At 36.2% G+C, this 23,402-nt stretch overlaps 1 protein-coding gene across 3 annotated transcripts in view; it reads right to left on the bottom strand.

Annotated features, from left to right (window-relative positions):
* Positions 1-18,985, bottom strand: part of LOC128863498 (protein turtle) — a 234,167-nt gene extending 215,182 nt beyond the window's left edge. For all 3 annotated transcript variants that reach the window (XM_054102694.1, XM_054102692.1, XM_054102695.1), the window contains exon 1: positions 18,449-18,985. In XM_054102694.1, coding sequence (XP_053958669.1) covers positions 18,449-18,932 — 484 coding nt within the window. In that variant the 5' untranslated portion in view covers positions 18,933-18,985. The remainder of the gene's footprint in view (positions 1-18,448) is intronic.
* Positions 18,986-23,402: the final 4,417 nt, after the last annotated feature.

The following is a 23,402-nucleotide window of genomic DNA, read 5'->3' on the forward strand; positions in this document are numbered from 1 at the left end:
TAATTAATAAATAATCTCACATGAAGCAAAAAAATAATAATAATAAAAATTTCAGCCAAAAGCCTCTTTACCCCCCCTTTACCTAATAATTTATTAGCATGTAAGCTTTGGTAGCAGAGGGAGAGGATGGCCTCCTCTGCGTTGGAAAGATCAGGTATTGGCTTCCCTTCGTGTGATCAACTGGTGCCGGTTAACACGAGAAAGAAACAACTGGCGCGATTTGTTAAACTCGGCCAAAATCGCGTAAGCGGTTATAGCGTCAATTAAGAAGAAGAAGAAAAGAAGCTTTTAAAATAAAATAAAATAAAGTAAAATAAAATAAAATAAAATAAAGTAAAATAAAATAAAATAAAATAAAATAAAATACGCAGCATGGAAGGCAAAAACAATACACGGTGCCCATCCGCATGATCTCGAAATGGAATGGATAGACGCACAGTCATCCAATTTATGGTTGAAAAGAGGAAAACTATTTTCTGAAACAGAAGGTTTCGCAATCGCTATCCAAGACCGAGTTATTCCAACAAGGAATTTCCGAAGGTCGATACATGGCGAGGCAATAGAAGATAGATGCCGAAGGTGCGGCATTTACGGTGAAACAATCGACCATATAATTGCTGGATGTAGCGTACTTGCCCCCCGTGAATATGTCATGAGACATAACAATATAGCAAAGATCCTCCACCAACAACTCGCGATCAAACACGGTCTCTTACAAGCAGAAGTCTTGTATTTTAAATATGAACCAAAGGCAATAATCGAAAATGCAAATTTTAAACTGTACTGGGACAGATTTATATCCACAGATCAAACAGCAGCTGCCAACAAACCTGACATTATCTTGTTCGACAAGACAAATAAAACGATCGAAGTAATCGATATAGCGGTGCCCCTTAATCGCAACATCCAAAGCACATACTCCACCAAAGTATCGAAGTATGCAGCTCTGGCCATAGAACTTAAACGGATGTACAAAGCGAGGGAAGTGAATATAATACCAATAATTATATCTTCCACTGGATTAGTGCCTAAGCATTTAATAAAAAACTTGAAGAAGTATGACTGCCAACACCTCTTAGAAGACATGCAGAAGTCGACCATACTGGACACATGTGCAATAGTTCGTAGATTTTTAAATATTTAAGCAATAGCAATCGCATGGGCGTAGAACTTGGACTACGCTCCACCAGAGCACAATCCCTTGAAAATTTTATCCGGGATGTGTAATCTCCGGCAATAGCCGAGATGGATTAAGCTAAAATAAAATAAAATAAAATAAAATAAAATAAAATAAAATAAAATAAAATAAAATAAAATAACATAAAATAAAATAAAATAAAATAAAATAAAATAAAATAAAATAAAATAAAATAAAATAAAATAAAATAAAATAAAATAAAATAAAATAAAATAAAATAAAATAAAATAAAATAAAATAAAATAAAATAAAATAAAATAAAATAAAATAAAATAAAATAAAATAAAATAAAATAAAATAAAATAAAATAAAATAAAATAAAATAAAATAAAATAAAATAAAATAAAATAAAATAAAATAAAATAAAATAAAATAAAATAAAATAAAATAAAATAAAATAAAATAAAATAAAATAAAATAAAATATTTAAAATAATATAAAATAAAATAAAATAAAATAAAATAAAATAAAATAAAATAAAATAAAATAAAATAAAATAAAATAAAATAAAATAAAATAAAATAAAATAAAATAGAATAGAATAGAATAAAATAAAATAAAATAAAATAAAATAAAATAAAATAAAATAAAATAAAATAAAATAAAATAAAATAAAATAAAATAAAATAAAATAAAATAAAATAAAATAAAATAAAATAAAATAAAATAAAATAAAATAAAATAAAATAAAATAAAATAAAATAAAATAAAATAAAATAAAATAAAATAAAATAAAATAAAATAAAATGAAATAAAATAAAATAAAATAAAATAAAATAATATAAAATAAAATAAAATAAAATAAAATAAAATAAAATAAAATAAAATAAGATTTATTTCCACAGATCAAACCGCAGCTGCCAACAAACCTGACATCATCTTGTTCGATAAGATACATAAAACACTCGAAGTAATCGATATAGCGGTGCCCCTTAATCCGAACATCCAAAGCACATACTCCACCAAAGAATCGAAGTAAGCAGCTTTGGCCATAGAACTGAAACGGATGTACAAAGCGAGGGAAATGAAAAAGCTCTGTCGTTCGAATGATGCTACCTAGAAAAGCGGGAGGCAGAGGACAGATTGATGTTGGAGCACTGCATGACAAACTTATCTTGAAAATAAGAGCATACTTCCAACATAAGTGCTCCCAATCCGATCTGCATAAGGCTGCAAGAGCTGCGGATGATAATTATACCCCACTTCGGATGAATCAACTCTACGAAATCCGAAACGGAGGGTACCATTTTCGCCATACAAGATGGTGTGACTCCAACGAGAAATTACATTAAATACGTAATGCGAGATCCAAATGCCGCTGCAGACAGATGTCGAAGATGCAATAGTCGAAGTGAGACATTAGACCACATGCTATCGGGATGCACCACACTGGCAAGCTCTATGTACCTGAAGCGACACAATGTCATCGCAAAAATAATCCATCTAAAACTGACGCAGATGTACAACTTCAATCCAAGCAAAATACCGTACTTCAGATACATCCCAGAACCTGTTCAAGAAGACTCCAACTACCTTCTATATTATGACCGAACAATTTTAACAAATGCCACAAGAGACCACAATAGGCCAGATATTTTCCTTATTGATAAATCTCAAACGACTGGTTATATAGTTGATATTGCTGTTCCTCTTAACAGAAACATGCAAAAAACATATGCAGAAAAAATATCCAAATATTCTGACTTAGGCATTGATGTCAAACGCCAGTGGAAGCTAAGGAAGGTGCACATACTACCAATTATCATCTCAGCCCACGGACTAGTGCATAAAAACTTAGCAGACAACGCCAAAACACTTCAACTCCCAGAATATTTAATTTTCGACATGCAGAAAGCAGCTTTACTCAACTCTTGTCACATAATCCGAAACTTTTTCCAGTAAACGTTTTTCTTGTTAGGAAAATTGTTAACTATTTTGTATAATATTTATATATATATATTTAATTGTAATACTTTGTACCTGTTATAAATTATTGGCTTGCAGCTAAGCTATCGCCAATTAATGTAAAACACTCCTTTTTTGGGATGCAATAAAAAAAAAAAAAAAAAATTAAAAAAAAAAAATAAAAGGAGCTCGATAGCATTCTCAAAACTATGTTTTTCAACTGGTGATCACTGTAACTTAACAACCGCTTGGTAAATTTCATTAAAATGTATACTGCTTTTGAAGAAAATAAAGCACTCGTGCTTCATCGAAGGACTTTTTTTTTCTAAAATATCGATTTTTCTTAACAAATCAATTGTCGGGTTTTTTTTCTCGAAAATCTGAAAAATATTTCCTGACGCCGCCATATTGTTAATTTTGAAAAAAGTTTCAATCAGTCACAAGATTATCTATTAATAAAACTAATTTCTCAAGTCCGATTAATTTTAGCTGAATCTCCAAGGGCTTGTGATGATCACCGCAAGGGACTTCTGGAGAAACGGGCTCCACACAAACAGAGACAACTTTTACAGTTATTATTTGCTTTTTTTTTTTTAATTTCTCTTAAGTTAAGTCGAAACATAATGTATTAATGCTATGTTTTTATTTTTGTAAAATAAAGCAATTGACTAGCAAAAAAAAAAAAATTCTTTAAAATCATAATTTTTTCGGGCCTCTGACTACCCCTAACCCAATAATCTCTGTATTGTGCATTGGTTAGATCAAGACTGGATTATGCAACGTTTATTTGGAGATCTTACACAAAAATTCAATTTAAGTGTTTTGAGCGAATTCAACAAAATTTTCTAAAATTCGCTCTCCGCTCACTAAATATTTCAACATCACTACCTCCTCTATTTGTTTTTCTTCTTTGTGTCGGGACAAACTAGCCAGTACAGCACTCAGCCAACATTAAATCCATTGTACTACGTTGGGTTTCCTGTTTAATTTTCTTTAAGTCTACCCGACCCCCCGAAGAAATCTGAGTAGAAATTTTCTCTTCTCGTTGCTGCACTTGAGAACAGAAGATCCATTTTAATGGGCTCATTTGTCCTTAGCCTCATTACTGGTTCTATTGACTGCCCTTCTCTTTTATTGTAGAAAATTTCGCTTTTAATATTTCTTCTAGAATTCTTCGTCATTCAGAATTCTTTAAAATTGTTTTTTCTTTAAATATTATGGTGTCAACGCTCCCATATCAAGAACTTCTGCTGAACTAAATTTAGTCTTCTATGCTTTTGATTTTAATTTCACGCAATCAATATTTACGCAAGTTTTTCTCTGCGCCACATCAGTAGTATTTCATCTTAGCTCAGATGATTTATATTTGTCCTAATTTTAAGATTGAGCTACATTTAGATTAATGTTAGTCTGTAAGAATTTTGAACTTCAAGGCTGAAATAAATATAAGTAAATATTTGTGTCGGCCGCCGTAGACGAATAGGTTGGTGGGTGACTAGCATTCGGAATTCAAAGAGAACATAGGTTCAAATCTCGGTGAAAGCCCAAAATGGAGAACAAGTTTTTTCTAATAGCGGTGAGCCTCGTCAGACAATGGCAAACCTCCGAGTGTATTTCATAAAAAATATCTGCCCTTCGGAGTCGACTTCAAACAGTAGGTCCCTCCATTTGTAGAACAACATCAAGACGAACGCCATAAATATATATATATACTATGAATAAGTTCGTGCGGTTTTACAACAGATGGCGTAACTTGATTATTATTCCATCGATCCACATTTCCAAACATTCATTGGAGAGCTACTGTCGTAAGGCACAAACGTCAGTATAAGTTTTTTATTTGAAGCGTAAACAACAATATTTTTACCACACTTGAAAATGTCGAATTTCGTGCCAAATAATGTGTTTTTGCGGGGAATTCTTCTTCATTATTTTAATATGAAGAAAAAAGCAGCCGAAAGTCATCGTATCTTGGTGGAAGTTTATGGTGAGCATGCTCTATCTGAGCGAACGTGCCAGAAGTGGTTTGCACGCTTTAAAAGTGGTGATTTTGGCTTGGAAGACGAAGAACGCGAGGGTGCGCCGCCAAAGTTCATGGATACCGAATTGGAGGAATTGCTCGATCAAGATCCGGCTCAAACGCAAGAAGAGGTTGCAAAAACTTTGGGAGTTGATCAATCAACCATTTCCAAACGTTTAAAAGCCATGGGAATGATCCGAAAGGTAGGCCATTGGGTGCCGTATGAATTGAAGCCAAGAGACGTTGAACGCCGTTTTATGGCATGCGAACAACTGCTTCAACGGCACAAAAGAAAGGGTTTTTTGCATCGAATTGTGACTGGCGATGAAAAGTGGGTCCATTACGACAATCCAAAACGTCGGGCAACGTATGGATACCCTGGCCATGCTTCAACATCGACGTCGGCGCAGAATATTCATGGCCTGAAGGTTATGCTGTGTATCTGGTGGGACCAGCTGGGTGTTGTGTATTATGAGCTACTGAAACCGAATGAAACGATTACGGGGGATGTCTACCGACGACAATTGATGCGTTTGAGCCGAGCACTGCGAGAAAAACGGCCGCAATACGCCGATAGACACGACAAAGTTATTTTGCAACATGACAATGCTCGGCCACATGTTGCACAAGTGGTCAAAACATACTTAGAAACGCTCAAATGGGATGTCCTACCCCACCCGCCGTATAGTCCAGACCTTGCGCCATCCGATTACTATCTCTTCCGATCGATGCAACATGGCCTGGCTGACCAGCACTTCCGTAATTACGATGAAGTCAAAAAATGGATCGATTCGTGGATTGCGGCAAAACCGACCGAATTTTTCACAAAGGGAATCCGTGAATTGCCAGAAAGATGGGAAAAAGTAGTAGTAAGCGATGGACAATATTTTGAATATTAAATTTGTAACCATTTTACGTCAATAAAGTTTCAAATTTCGAAAAAAAACCGCACGAACTTGTTCATAGTCCTTATAAAAATTTTTTATATAAATATTTGTTTCTGGTTCGTTAGATTCCTGTCATCAAATAAATAAAATATCTTCGGATATTTAAAAAAAAAATTTAGTTTTTTAGAATAAAATATACTGATTAAAAAATTTTTTTTGGTGGAAAAATATTTTTTTGAATTTTTTAACCTCTCCTCAGATGTTTGTTTTAATTTCATTGGCATTAAATATTCTTTATAAAACTTTTTTTCAAGAAAAAATATTATTTATTTTTTTAAATCCTCCCTAAGATTTTTTTTTTATTTTTTACTAATAGCTTAAACTATACAAGTGTGTATTGAGAACCAGTCAAAAAACGTTGTATCTCGTTACTAATTTACGCAGCGACGCTTCGATCAATTGCAAACGGAGTTATGCTGGCGCTTCGCTTTAAGGAATCCCGGTGGTCTAGAGCTCGAAAATGTAGTGTATTTTCAGGAATTTGTTTTTACAATAAAAAAAAATTTAGAACGATATATACATTTTTCAGATTTTTTATTTGACTTCTTTTACATACAAAAATAAAGAAACCAAAACCAAAATGAAAAATAAAATATAAAAAAACTGAAAAATTTTTTCTTTTTTAATTTTAAAAATTTTAGTAATTTTAATAATTTTTAATTAGAATTAGAATTAGAATTTTAATAGTTTCAAAAATGGCGCTGAAGTTGACCCTCCCGAAAATTGGGCCTGGATGGTGTTGTCGATTTTGGCTTTTATATTATATTTATCTGAAGCACAAAAATCAAAAAAATTATTAATAAGCTGTAGCTATGCCCCGTGCTAGAATAAAAAAAATTTTTTTTGACAAAATGGCACGGTTTTGAATTCGACACTCTAAAAATCGTTTTTTGTTTTCTTTAGGTTTTTTAATAAAAAAACGTTTTCTCTCAGTTTTTAATAAAAAAACGTTTTCGTTTTAATAAAAAAAATTCGAAATAATTGAAATAATAATAAGATTCTAGTACGGCCGATAGCCATTGATGTAATGAACGATATATTAAAATTTCATACGATTCGGTTGAACAGTTTTTGTTTTTTTTTCATCCCCCGGAACGTCGAAAAGTCGTTTCGAGATAGATGAGTTTAAAATTTGAGGTACAGGAGCGCGCGTACCGCTCTCTGCCTAGTTAATTGGCTGTAGAAGCTATAATATTGTGAATTTCCGCATGAAATTTTAACAGTATATTCCGATGATACTCTGCTTTCAAAATATCGAACAAACAAAAAATCGAATTTTTCAAATTTCTAGACTTAATTTATTTATTTATTTTTAATTATTTTGCAGTACCGTTTATAAGTATATATGTATGTATGGAGGTCGCACAAATACATAGTTTGCGCACTTTATATTTTCTTCTAGAATTAATTAAGCTGCAGAAGCTAATTTTGGGCCGCTTAATCCCTTACTTTACGGTGCACAAACGTCGTCATCGAAAAAATGCTCCTGCCGATTTCAGCGCTATGAAAGTGATGCTCTCAACGCCGAAAACAACGAACAGCTTGACCGAGTAAAAATTTCAAATACGAGAAATTCGAAGGCATTGTTTAGTGTAGACTCATGCAATAATACGCAAATATTCATCATAATTTATTAGATTTTTCAAAGTCAAATTGAAAGGTGAATAATTACATAAACAAGATTAAGCAAATTCATTTTAATTGCAGGGATGCGGAAGTTTTGGAAAATTGCTGATTATCCTTTTTACACTAATTGAAAGTATAAACTTACACACCAGCGCAGCTAACTAAAATAACAATAGCTGTACACTCGCATACCACACGGCAAAGGCAAACATGTTTTATTCTTTGTTTTGTGTATTTTTCAAAAATTCATTAAGCACCGCAACACATGCAAACAATAACCGTTCGGTGGGCTGGCTCAATGCACGATGAAATTATCCTTGCAAATTAAATCAAATTGACTAGCGAGTGGGCGGGTTCTGAACACAGTCTGGTGATATTTAAATTATTTTATGTTAATAACAAATAAGTGCAAAACATCACGTACAGACTTCGCACACACACACACACACCCACGTGCGCGCACACACATAGACAAGTATGAATTTATGCATAAAGCGAGCATAAACCTGCTCACCTACTACAGCACATGAACGGGTAAACAAACTAACGAAACAATTCGCCAGACAATCACAAACTACAACGCAAAACCCGCCTCACCAAAACCGCAGCTACGTGTGTGTGTGTGTGCAAGTCCGCACCTGTGAGCCTACAATGGCTTTTAATGATAAAGTGTGGGCAAGTTGCAGTGAGTGGCCAGCAGCCAATAGCAATTTGAGAGGTGTAGTGTGAGCGCATTTAGCTTATAACTGTGAATACACGTATGTAGGTGTGTAAGAGTTAATGTCTAAAGGTAGCTGGCGCCACTTAAAAATGCTAAAATGTTTTATAGTGTCCAGCTGTTGTTGTTGCTGATGCTGCTGTTTCTGCTACTGCTGTACTGCTGCCGCTGCCATAACAGCTCCAGTAGTTAGTAAACATTTATGTAAATTTCGTTATGTCAACAAGCTGGCAGCAGCTGCGGTTGTTAGTACTTAGTTTGTAACAAATCAACTCTGGTCTTCTACTTAATCGCTCTAATAACATTGTTCACTACCAGCTTGTGTCACAGCGATGAGTTGTAGTTTGCTTGCGTTGAAAAAAGAGCGCTACTTATGCACACAAACATAGTAGGAAGAGTAGAAAATTCAAAAAAAAAAAAAAATAGTTGAACATTTATTGTTGCTTACATAGGCCGTGGGTGAGCCATTTGGGTCGCTAGGAAGGAGGCGATGAAATAAGATGGAAAAATCATAGGCCCGTAGAATGCCACCAAACTATCGCTTCAAACTGAGCTATACAAAATTGTAGTTTTTAATATTTTTTCCTAAGACAAAATTTGGTCTGTAGTCAGTGCCAAAAGGGATAAAATTAAAATAAACAAAAATAATATAATATAAATAATAAGCCTAGTATTGCCATAAATTCCGTGACAATGCATACTGCGAGAACAAATTCGCACAAAACAGTTCCGTTCTTTTAGCTTGGCAAATTTCGCTTGTCCTTGTGCGCCAGTGCAGCCATAAAAACCTTTCGAGAAAGAATGATTTTAATGCTGACGACCATCCGCGTGAAGGAAGGCCAAAAATCTTCGAAGACGCTGAATTGGATGTATTGCTCAATGAGAATCCGTGTTAAACGCAAGATGAGCTTGTTCAGTATTAGGACTTACCCGCCAATCCATTTCCAAACGATTGCATGCTTTGATGCTTTCGGAATGATTCAGAAACAGGGGACTTGGGGTCCTTATGGGTTAAAACCAAGGGATGTTGAACGTCGTTTTTTTCACCTGTGAACAACTGCTGCAGCGGCAAAAAAGGCAAAAAAGGAAGGGTTTTTTTCATCGCATCGTGACGGGTGATGCAAAATGTATTCACTACAGCAATTCAAAGAAAAGAAAGTCATGGGGACTGCCCGGTCATGCTTCTACGTCAGCGCCTCGGCCGAATATTCACACTGCGAAGGTTATGCTAAGTATTTGGTGGGGCCAAGTTGGTGTTATTTATTACGAACTGTTAAGCGAACTAAGCGAAACCATCACTGGGGATCGGTATTGACTTCAATTGATGCGATTGAGCCGAGCACTGCGCGAGAAGCGGCCGGAGAGGCATGGAAAAGTGATTATACAGCATGACAACGATCGGCCTCACGTTGCCAAACCCGTTAAAATCTACCTCGAAACACTGAAATGGAAAATCCTACCCCACCCGCTATATTCCCCAGATATTGTGCCGTCCGATTATCACCTGTTCCGATCGATGGCACATGGTCTAGCTGACCAGCAGTTCCATTCATATGAAGACATCAGAAAAGGGCTTGATCCGTGGATAGCCTCAAAAGATGAACAGTTTTACCGCGACAGTATACGAGACGTACCAGAAAGATGGGAAAAAGTAATAGTCAGCGATGGGCAATGCTTTCAATGATTCACTTGTAACCATTATTTCAGAATAAAGTTGTATTTTCATCAAACCAACATCGAAAACTTAGTTGCGCACTTAATAATTATTTTTATTATTAAAGGAAGAGGTGTGAGAGTTCATTGTCTTACCGAAGAAAGGAGAACCACGTATTTTTCTTGTTTATTATTTACTTCTAATTAGTTAAAATTTCCCTACCTCCATTTTCTCCTCACTTGATTTTCGTGCTTGCCACAGCCACTTGCACTAGCACTGATATTCAACTCCACTTTTTTTGTGAGAGGAAGCCTATAATGCCAAGAAAGGTTGAAAATTTGCCTACTTTGATTTTGGAGCAGCTTTCATGCCATTGCAATAAAGTATCTTTTGGAGCACCAGCAACAAAGGCTGAAAAATTCCACGTGGAATTTTAAATTAAGTGTAAACTGATTTATTAATGAAATACCTGTTTTCTCAGAAATAAAGTGGCTATCAAATTTAAGTTCTGCATTATCTTAATGGTGGTCAGTTTATTATAAAAGGAAAATAAAAAAAATTCGTAGACATACACCGAAGTAGGCGCCAAGTACCTGGATTTGTTCACACAAGCAAAATTATATGTATGTATGTGTGTGCTTGCTAACAAAAGTCCAATCAACATGCGTCAAATGTGATTGACAAACTCAATAAATAACAACAAATGGAGGAGAAGTTCAAAGGACAAATAAGGAAAAATTGTTGGCCATTTTTTACCTGAAACTTTCCTCCAATGAATAGTAACAAACAAATTCAGAAGTTTCTTTGAAATTGTGTTATATCGCATGCACGTGTGTATGTATATGTGTATATGTATTTGTATATATGTACATCATAGTTAGTAAAATAAGGCATTCATTATTATGACTGCTCATTTTTGAGCTCTATATATACTTGAACATGCGTTTGCTTCCAGGCATTTCTCCAAATTATTTATATTCATATTCAAGGCACTCTGTAGTGTTGTTGTCAACTTTTTTTGACACCACATCAGCTCACTTTGTCATCACATCAGCTCGTCGCTGTTGTATGCGTATTGGTGGTGCTGCCAATTTATTGATTGACATCGTTAGCCTTAATGTTACCAATGGCATTATTAGCCTTAACGACAGGACAACGAGCAGCAGCAACATAACCATTCTACTCGCACTACATCGATATGCACACACACATACACACACACACATCGATAGCAATTCGTGTGTATGAATTCATGCCTATTCAAAAGTATTTGCTTGCCCTTCCGTAGCAATTTAGTCCACCTTGATGCGCCTTCATCTCTGCCTTACACTTCACTTTGTTGCGATAGCTTCTTGTCATTGCCGCCTTGTCGTTGTTAATGGCCACAATAAAGCGGCCATCGATATCATCTTAACTTTGTTAGCGTCACCGATAAGCACCGTAAGTATGCGTTGAGTGGCAAGGTGGGCATTGGCGTATCTTAGCTGACCGTTGTTAAGTGATTATGAGTATGTTTGTGTGCGCAACTATAGGTAGGTGGCCGCCTGTGTCGCGTTCGTTTTGAATCTCCTTCGCCTCCTGTTTTCCAATTTTTGTGTATTTCTCGTATAGTTTTTGTTTCCCGCCCCCCCCCCCCCCCCCCCCCCCCCCTTTTTTGTGTCTTATTTTTTCATTTGCAAGCAAAACTTCATTTCCTGGTTCTTTGTCGGTGTTTTTACTTCGCACAGATTTTTTAATGTTACCTTTTTTTTGTTTTTGATTTATGATGAACCATTGAACTCGAGTCGTCACTTCTGCGGAGCACTCATTCAACTTGTTTTCGAGTTAACTTTTGTGTGCGTGTGGGAGGTAACGAATTTTCGCTTAGTCCAAGTACCTCGAAAGACAAGGATCTATACGTTTGGAAAAAAATTGGAAAAAAGGTACGTAGGCGCACCACACTTCAAGAGCTAAAACTATATAGACTAGTATATAAAGGGTGGGCCATGTAAAATTTGCTTCTTGAATCGGCTATAAAAAAAAAATAATCAATATTTTTATTTAACTTTATTTTAATTTTGAAGATTGAACATTGCCATTTATGAATGAAAAATAATATCGTTCAAATGACTGCCACGACTGGCTTTTCTGTAACCGCGGCTCTTCGCTCATTTTCGAAAAAAAATGGCCCGATGATGCCGCCAGACCAAAAACCGCACCAAACAGTGACTCGTTGTGGATGCATTTGCTTCTCTACGGTAACGTGTGGATTTTTTGAGCCCCAAATCCGACAATTTCGCTTATTGACGTAACCACCGATGTGAAAATGAGCTTCATCAGAAAAGATGATTTTTCGCGTAAAAATGCTCATCTTCGGCCAAACGATTTTCTGCCCATTGAGCGAACCGAAAACGCAGTGGATGGTCATTAAGCTTCAGTTCTTGCACAAATTGAACTTTGTAAGCCTTCATACCGAGGTCTTTATGCAAAATTCTCCTCAAAGAAGTGCGTGAAATGTTCAATTCTTGAGAACGATGACGAGTTGAGGTTGTTGGATGCTCACGCACATTTTCGGCTACAGCAGCAATGTTTTCGGGAGTACGCATTGTTGTTTTACCCACTAACGATCCACTTTAACGAACACGATTAACAAATTGATCAACAAACTGTCTTGTTCGCAAATCTTTTTTTTTGGAATTTTTTTTTTCAAATTTCGCACAGTTTGAGTAGAAGACTCACCACTTTGGAAATAGGTTTTCAATATTTCCCAATTTTTGTTCAAGCGTATAGCGTCCCATTTCGTAAATGTCAAACCTTTAAGTAAATTATGAACACATTTGACATGCCATTTGTGTTACCATTCTCAAAAAATAGGTGGTTCAAAATGCAAACGCTGTATGGCCCAATTAAGTAGTTTTTGTAAAGGCTAGAAATAGAAATTATAATTTCAATAAATCAGTTAGAATCCAGCAGTGAAGAAGACAGCGTAAAAGAACAAACTCATTTCACCGTTGGACTATAGGATCAACAGCAACTTCGATTGTTTCTGGCGCAACAACCCTTTGTGGTTGGGCTTCACGAAATTCATCATACAAAGATCGACGGCTACGTTGGAACTCGTTGCGGGACCACTTCACAGTGGCTAAGTGTGGTGCTTTAACGCCAAAAGTTGAAGTAATTTGATTAATGCACTCCTGTCTCGATGCTTCATATCGAAAATAGTAATAAATCATTCTGCGAAAATTTTTAAGAGGTAATTTTAAATTTTGGGTGAGATGAATTTTTCAACTCACTGAAAAAAGTACAAATTATCTCAGACATCGGTGCCCCCTTGGCCGTCGTTAAAGGGAAACAACATAATTTCTTTCTAAAACAAGTGCAGGACAGATGGAGGTTTGTCTCATCGTGTGCTATTTCGAAAACACTATGGGCTCCATACGATATAAACAGAACGCTTAAGGTGATGGGAGTCCCACGCCATTCAATTTCCAAACTCATTGCGGTACTCACTGGTCACTGGGTGATGAGTGCTCATGCGGAGAAGCTTGGAATTCCGTACAACCCCTATTGCAGACGCTGTGGGGATCCCGCAGAGAAAGAGACTGTTGAGCACTTTCTCTGCAAATGTCCGGCTCTAGCGGCTAGGCGCTTGAGATTCCTTAGCGTGCCCTTTGGAGATGAATTGAAGAAATTCTCCAGCCTAGATCACTTTTCTCTCCTCTACCACATCAACAGCACTGGATGGCTGTAGACAAGTTTTTCTCTTCCCTAAATTTTTCTTTGCACAGGTAGTGGTCCACAACGGCACGTAAGTGCTACTTGTAGTGTACCTGGGGTACTCTTGTTATCTTACCTACCTACCTACCTAAGTTCGTAAGTGAAAAAGTGAAAGTTTATGCTAAAAAGTACCAACATTTTGGGTAAAAATATCGAATTATAGCTAATCACACGTAGTACTGCAAAGGTGCAAAATATAGAAGGCAACCTGCGTATTTTCATAAAAAAAAGTAAGGAAACATTTTTGTCATAAAAATAATGATGCATTTTTTTTTAAATAATTATTATACAGTGACTTTTGTCGCTCGGTGTATGTTTGAAAAATAGAAAATTGGATACACGCAAATGTCCATTTAAGCAATTTTTGGAGCCTGATACGGCTACCATATAAAAAATATGCAAATGCACACAAAAAAGATAACAGAGCCACGATCTAAATAAACTTCGTGCAATTTCAAAAATCACATCGCTGAAGGCCTCAGTATACGAAAATGAATTTTTGTATTAATATTTAGATGTTATTGATACAAGCATTTTTTTTCTGTAGATACATAACAAATTTTTTCAACTGCATATATTTTGGAAATACAGAGAAAATAAATCCTGCAGGTAATGCCGTAAAACTTCATAGTTTGCACAACAAATTTAACGTCACACTTTTTTAAAATTTTTTTTCTTACATAGTTTTTTTTTCAAACTGGCATTTCAACTCGCGCGCTAGTCATTTTGCCAGCAATGTGTACAAACAAATAACAAATACGATACGACGCTATGCGGCTGCTCTTTTATGCGTGGGGTGTGAGAGCGGCAGTGTTCAGAGCTGCTTTTTCGGACGTACCATTTTCACTTGACTTGTACAGCAGGAGAGCTTTCAATCACTGACGAGAATATACAAACCACATAGGCGCATAAACACTCACACACACACGCACACATATTTCAAGGGGTATTCCGATTTCGATACACTTCCGTTAAAAAAAGCAGCTTGCAACAATAATAAACTGCTTCAGTTTCGGCGCAAATGGAATATCCTGCCGTCTCTTTGCTGGTCGGGGTTTTTTTTCCTTGTGCTGCTGACACGGCATTTCATGGAATTCAATTAAAATTCTGCTGCCAAAGCCACGGAAATCCACCTGCATGACTGTTGTTTTTTGTGTTTTATTTTTTTTGGCTTTCTGTTTTCCTCTTTATTTTTGTTTTTCTTGTTTCTCTTACTTTTTCGGTTGGTCATTTCACAGCGTTTGTTCTGCAGCTTTTGTTATATTTGTCCAGGACAACCTTTTTTTTCTTGTACTTTTTTTCTGGATTTTTTTTTTCAAATCTGCCTGAGGCTCTGCTGCATATTGGACACTGCCACTAACAACCAGGAAAAGCAATGGCTGCAGTGTTCTTTTGTTGTCAATAAAGGCTGCTTGACGGTACGGTGGCACTCACTGCGTTATGTCCATGTAAATTGCAGCATTTCTGTGCCATCAAATGGTATCGCCAGAAGTTAGCGAATGTCTGTTGGGTTTTGAAGTGCTTGTGGGATGAGTGCGCCGATTGTTGTTATCAAGAGTACCGCAATTGTAAGTAATACTTAAGTACTCTTGAGAAGCTGAAAAGAATTTTGTGGATTTTCGCAGAAATTAGAGATTTTTTTTTTAATTTTTTCAAGTATCGCAAAATGCAAAGCAACCGGTGATTTTCGTTACCAATTTAAGCTGAAAATTGGCTTATTATTTGGAAGGTTTAGAGACTTGGAGGGCATGGTGAGCATTTGAGCGCAGTATAGGTAAGTTTTGTGCTAGCATGTATTTAAGATTTGTGGCAATATGAAATACTGTTTTGAAGTCGATGAAATAATTCGGCTTCCACTACCCAGATGTCCATTTTTCTTTTGTTAAGTTGGAAATTAAATTATTTTCTACTAAGTTTCTTTACAAATTAAGATTTTCGGATAGTTTTAACTTTTAGGGGTTTGGTTCAATCTGAAAACCATTTATCTCCGAAAATAAGAAAAATAGTGATTTTTTTACTATCTTTTGCAGTATTTTTATTATTTCTTTTTTTGAAGTTTCTCGTTTTTTTACCTTAAATTTTGGAAAATTGCTGAATGATTTTTACTTATAAGTCACAAATACATAAATAACATATGATATACATAGGTATGTATATCGACTTTTTCTATAAATCGTATGATTTGGGCACTCAAACATCTTTAGAAACTTCGTGTTCATTTCTTGTCAACGGATCAGTGTATACCCTCGTTTAGTCCAAGCGGAGCCTTCTCCACTCGTATTCCGTCAAGGGAAGAGTGGACGGAGGACTACACTTGGGGGCAGGGCCTGGAGAACTTGTTCACAGATGGATCGAAGTTGGAAGGAAAGGTTGGCGGAGGAGTCTTTTGCGAGGAGCTTCCCATCAGACTCAAATTCAGATTACCGGATCACTGCAGTGTGTTCCAGGCAGAGGTAGCCGCAATCAAGGAGGCAGCTAATGGGCTGCTCACATGCGTACTAACAGTCAGGAAAGTAAATATTTACTTCGACAGCCAAGCGGCAATAAGGGCCCTCGGGTCTATGACGGTGCACTCGGAACTGGTCAAGGAATGTTTGACCTCACTTTCGACTGAGTCTGAATTCGTTGACATAAGCGTCATCTGACAAAATATCAGCTCTCTCATCTCGTGGGTTCTCTTACAGGTCACTCACTATGCGCGAGGAATGCATGCTGTGAGGCTTGGAATTACCTCAAATCCTTTTTGCGCTGGATGTATGGACGATGAGTTGCAATCATCTCAGCACCTTCTTCTTAGCTGCCCTGCTCTGGCGGGGCTAAGAGCCAGGCATCTTGGCTCTTACTTCTTTGCACGCTTGCTGATAAAGCTGGCGCTGACATTAAAAATCTGATGAATTTCATCAGCAGCGCAAAGCGGTTGACGCAAACACAGCATAGTCATAGTTCGTAATCCACACACTCTAAACCCACCCTCCTAACCATCCCAGCACCACCTCTCGCTGCCATCTCCCTGCATCCCATCGGTCTTTTTTCACCCTTAAAAAGCTTCGAAATGGAAAGGCAAGCGGCAAAGACTCTATAGCGGCTGAACTCCTGAAAGAAGGTGGTGAGGAGTTACATATAGTAAGTGCCTCCACCATTTAATAATAGACGTATGGGAAAAAGAATCCATACCATCTGATTGGCAAGGATGCATAATCTTACCAGTACACAAAAAAGGTGATAAGAGAGTATGCGATAATTATCGTGGTATCTCACTGCTTAACACGGCCTACAAGCTCTTTACAAATATTCTCTATGAACGAATCAACGAATATGCTGAAAGAATAATTGAAGACTACCAATGCGGATTTCGTAGAGGCAAGTCTACAATCGACCAATGTTTCGTTCTTAGCCAAATGTTTGAAAAACACTATGAATACGGGCTAGATGTTCACTGCCTGTTCATTGATTTCAAACAAGCCTTCGACAGTGTTAAAAGAGATAGGATCCAGCACATATTGCTTATTCTTGGAATACCTGCCAATCTAATAAGGCTCGTTAGCGCAACGCTCACAAATACACAAGCAAAAGTGATCATTCAAGGGAAGCTCACAGAGTCACTCCCTATTGAAACAGGTGTAAAATAAGGTGATGCTGCACTTTGTCGTAAGAGAAGTCAACATAGGTGGTACCTTGATAACTAAAACAACCCAAATATGTGCTTAAGCAGATGACATCGCTATTTTCTCAAGAAATAGGAATGACTTAAAAGAAATTTTCTTAAAAATTATCAAAATTGCGAACGATATTGGCCTTTTTTTAAACGAGGGCAAAGCCAAATATCTATGAAATCGAGGCGGCCTGCACAGATGCCAATTTCCATGTGGGAGTCTATGCTTTTGAAGCAGGGCAGCATTTTAAGTACCTATGAGTTATGTTCGCATGTAGCGGTGAATCAACTTCCGCCGTCAGGAATCGCATCAACGCCGCCAACAAAGCGTATTACGCCCACCTTAACTTGTTCAAGTCCCGACTTTTGTCTAAAGCTACAAAGTTCACTATGTACAAGACTCTTATTCGACCAGTCCTAACATATGGTTGTGAGGTATGTACTCTTAAGAAAATTTTTAAGAAAGATCTTTGGCCCAATAAGAATGGATGATGGTACCTATAGAATCCGATTGAACTCTGAACTGAATGATCTAACTCAGAACGAGACAGCTGTGTGTTTTGTTAAAGCGCAGTGCATAAGATGGCTAGGTCATGTGATCCGTATGCCTGTTGACTGTACCGTGAATCAGTCTTGAAACGAATATTTGGCTGATTCTACTTGTAGACGTACTTCTGGTAGCCGTTTAAAGATGTAATTTTTCACATATAAATGCTAGGAGCCGTTTTTTGGATGAATATAATGAATTTAAAACTTTTACATATTTTATTTTAAAACAACATCTAGGCGTGGGGTTTCAAAACACCATTTGGTATCAGCATTTGAATAGCCCTGCTAAGTCGCAAGCACTCAATCCATGAAATGGAATATGTAAATACTCGATAAAATATGTACTGATCCAACTTGTGTTCTATTTTCACAATTTTTGTATGTACGAATGTGTGGTTTTGTGTATCACAACTCTTCACTTACCTGGTATATTTGCATCTACGGATTTTGCCAGAAAAATCAGCACTAATGTGATGAACTGGTAGATTGTAAATAGTAGGCCCTTTTTGTTGGTTTTGTTGTAGCCACTACTCGCTTCACTGCTGGAATGCAACTGCTCTCTATTGCTTTGGTTGATCTCAAAATTTTCAGCAATTGTTTGAATTTTCGTTGATTTGCGGTTTGCAAGTGAATTCCAAATTGTTCCCAAGCTGAAGTTAGTTGTTGCTGTTGCTGATGCTGCTGTTGTTGCTACTGCAGCTGTTGCTGTTGTTGCTGTTACTGCTGTTGTTGCTGTTGTTTGCGGTGAAGTTGTTGTTTGATTGTTGATATACGTATTTTTTGCAGTTGTTGTTATTGTTCTATTTGAATTGTTGTTTATGTTGTCGTTGTTTGTGGCGAACGATGATCGCGACCGGCTTAATGCCTGACACCACCGGTAAGACCCAGGGTCCGCACACACGCCCATGCCTCTGGTCCCATAGTCAATGCCGCTAACGGATCGTCCTCATTGCAGCGGCGTCATCTGCAAAGAGCAAAGGAGAGAGAGAGTGAGAGAGTGTGTGTGAGATAGATGTATTAAGAACAATGAGAATATGTAAATTATATTCGAAGCTGTATTTTTATTTATTTATTTATATATTTGTTGAATAAAATCACTGAATAAAGTTCTTACTGACGACTTAACATAAAGTTGGAATTCTAAATTATAGTAGATTATGAAAAAAATTATCTATAATAAATTACAAATTATAAAAAAAAAATATATTTGACTTAATTTGCATAATTAGACATGACTTCATCTGGATAGAAGGTTATAAAGGTTAGAATAAGTAAATTGGTACAAAATTTGGTTTAAAACTAATTGTATACCTATGAAACCGGAATTTCCACATTCATATTTAAATAAGGCTACTTACAAATGCAAGGATGATAGATTATCAAGTTTGGTCAACGATGATAGATACCAGGTTTGCTCGTTAGGTATGGTGAAAAAAAAAATTTGTTGAAGGGAACTTTGTATTGTACTCGTACGTCATTCGTTATGTGTTTCGCAAAATTTAGCTTTAGCTTAGAGAAACACAGCTTAGAGAATTATGCCCCTCATTTTATATCTATTCACACAAGAATGATAGAAAGAAGATTGCGCCCATCAGAGAGTGCGTGACGTCACGTTTTTCCGAGTTGTGCAGTATTGCCAACCATTTGCTCTTCGCAATAAATTTAGTGCTTTTTTATACCGAAAATGCGAAAATTTTGAAGTTTCGTGTTTGTTTTTTTTTTGTTTTAATTTAAAGCTGCCGAAACTTTAAGTTAAGTTAAAAAAACAGTATGGTACAAAAGAAGGTTAAAAAGGCCACTCTGAGAAGATTTTAGTGCTAGTTTGATATTTTGAATATGTGAATTTAATTTTTTGCTCCTTTTAAGGTTATGCAAGAATATTAAATGCCGCTCTCTCAACTCTTCTTAAGATTGAAACCTTTTTACATATTTTAAAAGGCATTTGAATTTACTAAATGCGGAATAACACCACAGAGGTGTAATCGTTTCTTCCGGCTATCAATCCTTAGTGGGACATCGGGCATCAAGAGGTGTATTCATTGTTAAAATAAGCAACAAAATACCAGAAAATACTGAAAAAACCATACTGACATTTTTACAAAAAGAGTACCTTATCTAGTTACATAACCTCAAATATGGCAAATAAGTCGCTCCCTTAACAAAAAAAGGCTCGCTTAACAAAAAAAATCATAAATTAAATTGTACATAAGCATAACACATTTATTAAAACAAAAACTCACATTTTAAAGACAATTTGTCACGCGTACAAAGTTCTTTAAGTGATTCAATAAAAATTTGGTGTTTTATTTTCTTTAAATGGGCATTTTAGTGCGTTTTTATATCCAAAGCTAGGCAACACTGCAGCAGCGATAGAGAGATTTGACTGCCGAAAGCAGAAGAACCCCAACAACACCTGCAATCGTGGGCAATGCCACCAGGTGTTAAAAAAAAGTAAAGCTAAATAAAACTGAGTGAATTATTTAAATAATTATTAAAAAATATATGTTCTCAAAATCAAAAACATAACATTTTAATTAGAACAGGCTTGAAAAATGTCATGAAGAAAGATCTAAAACTCCGAGACTAAATAACAAAAAAAAAATGCTAAATCAAGTTACGAAAATGGTAATCTGGCCATACTGGAGCTAAAATCACGTAACTCGTTATCAAATTCGCTGAGAGCAAAGTAACGAAACCACCATAGGCGCCATCTCATTATTCTTTCATGCTAGTACACCTCTAAAAATCTTATCACCACGAGATTGGTCATCCGCTATGGTGAATAACAAAATTGTGAGAGAGAGTCGGGCACTTGACAGCAGAATTATGCCCTCTTATTTCATATCTATTCACATACTCCTCCTAGTCCAATCAGTCGTTGTCCAGACGGCAACGAAGTAACATAAGTGGAAACTGTTTCAATTTTTTTCTTATATCACCAACATGTCTCATTTTCTCCGCAATCAAACCACAGTAATGATCTTGGTTACGTCAGCCAATCAGCTGATTCTTTGGAATTCGCTCAGAGCCGATTAACGTTCTGATATTGGCCACGCCCCTTAAAACTTTTTCAGTATGCTACAATGGTATGTATTTTTGAATTGAATTAATTTTTTTTTTTTTGGCTCAAAATACGGATTATCCAATTGTGCCTTTAGCTTTAGCTGTGCTTTAGCTTAACTAAAGACCTTGGCGTAGTTTTCGACAACAGGCTCTATTTTACTTAACCTATCAGTTCTGTAACTTTGAGGACTTACTACGTCCTAAGTTTCGTAAGGCGTAAAGTCTCTAAGTTCAGACCTTTTCCCACAAACTCCTTTTCGATAAACTTCGTTTATATTTGTCACGTGAGGACATAAGAAACAATAATGGGGTAAAATATTTTAGGAGCAAATTATTACTTGTACTCAAGTTTTATTTCTTAAGGCAGAACCTTTTCTAATTAGCTCAGATACTTTAAATGTTATCTCTATTTTTACAATAGCAAAAATCGCGTATAGTGCAATGATTGAAATGTTATTTTTGGAAGGTTTAAAAGCAAACAAAATTTATGAGCGAATGCTGAAAGTGTATAAGCACATTTTGCCATCAATTAGTACAATAGGAAGAAGGGTTGCTGAATTTAAACGTGGTCGTACAAGCCTTGAAGGGGATCCACGTCTAAAAACAGCAAAAGCAAGAGTTCATTATCAGAGACATTATACTGAATAATGAAATGTATTTCAGACCATAATCCACCATTATTGAACCGCGAAACTTATTGAACATCCTAGAACATACACAGCTGATGGCACTGTTTGCAGAGAAATTACGCATCCCCCAAAATTTGGACGCACAGTGTAAAAAGCTTAGATGTTTTATGAAAAAAATCATGTTTGAAGGTATATAAATGTTTCACATATATACCTATATACTAGCTGACCCGGCGAACTTTGTTCCGGCCTAGAGGCAATAAAAAAGTAGATTTTTGATTTTATTAAGTAAATTTTTTTATTAATCAAGTATTTCAATGAAGCTTTAATATATTGCACTCTTCAGTTAAGCACCTTGTGATACACGACATTTTTTGTTTTATTATCAGGTGCAAGAACAAACAACGAAAATGGTTTTCCGACCCGTGAACACGCCACATATAACTGACCATGTGAGAAACATTGATTTTCTAGATTCTGAATGAATGCATGATATCATTTTGAATTATGTAGCTTAGGTCATCTACATCTTTATTCTTAGCCGCTAAAATCGCTCGCTCACTCAACCATTCATTATTTTTGTAGTTATTAATGATGTTTGGGAATACTTTATTGATAAGTTCTTTCGATGAGACAAAGATACAGAAATTCTGAGGAAATGAAATCAATCCACTCGATTCGTCGGCAGGTACTCGACTATTACCGATAGTCACTAATTGCTCAGAGAAATCTTCAGTAAATGTATCATTAAGTAATGCAACTCTCATGTTTGTTGTTAGCTGAAGTTTCTTCACATTGCGCCATAGATTCGATTATTTGAGGCAAGCGTTTATTTCGTCAGCAGCCGTTGATCTTGGAATTACTGGCAGTGTTTGGCGGAAGTCGCCAGACAGTAAAATCATTGCGCCTCCAAAACATCTCGAGTCAGTTCGTATATCTTTCAGTGTTCGGTTAAGTACTTCTAATGCACGTTTATGCGCCATTGCGCATTGGTCCCAGATGATGATTTTCGATGCTGTCAAACTTTGGCCATTGCTGAGTTTTTTGAAATATCACATGTTGGTTCTTCAATTTTTTGAAGATTTAACGGCAATTTTAATGCTGAATGAGCCGTACGGCATCCTTCTAATAATGTGGCTGCTATTCCAGAAGAAGCAACTGCAAGCGCAATGTTGGATCTCGCACGTACAGTGGCTAAATTACTGACATGAGGAATGTCTTACCCGTTCGGCCAGGGGCATCAAGGAAATATAAATCACCATTTCCATCATCAATTGCCTTCATTAATGTATCATAAACTTTTGGCGACTCAACAGTGGTACATTCTTTTGAGCTACTAAATCTAATTCCTGGTGATCATATTCACGTTTCCGTTCCAACTCTCGATTAAATGCCTCATTCATTTCACGATTTAGCGCTGGCATTCCTAACCTGACTAATAAACTACCGCGCATAAGGTAACACATGTCTTCGATCAAGAGTAAAGCCCGATTATGTATCTCCTCATTCATCTCAAGATCCGGATTTCTGGAACTGACACGAATTTGATGTAAAATATCTTCTGACATATTATCCTTGTATTTATGCCATAGGTTAGATGGGTTCGATGGAAATGATGATAGCAAATAATATGCGTATCTGACTTGGAGATGCAGAGATAATGGCTTCAACGATTGTCGTATCCC

This window comes from Anastrepha ludens, chromosome 5 (genome assembly GCF_028408465.1).
Source record: "Anastrepha ludens isolate Willacy chromosome 5, idAnaLude1.1, whole genome shotgun sequence".
NCBI lineage: Eukaryota > Metazoa > Arthropoda > Insecta > Diptera > Tephritidae > Anastrepha > Anastrepha ludens.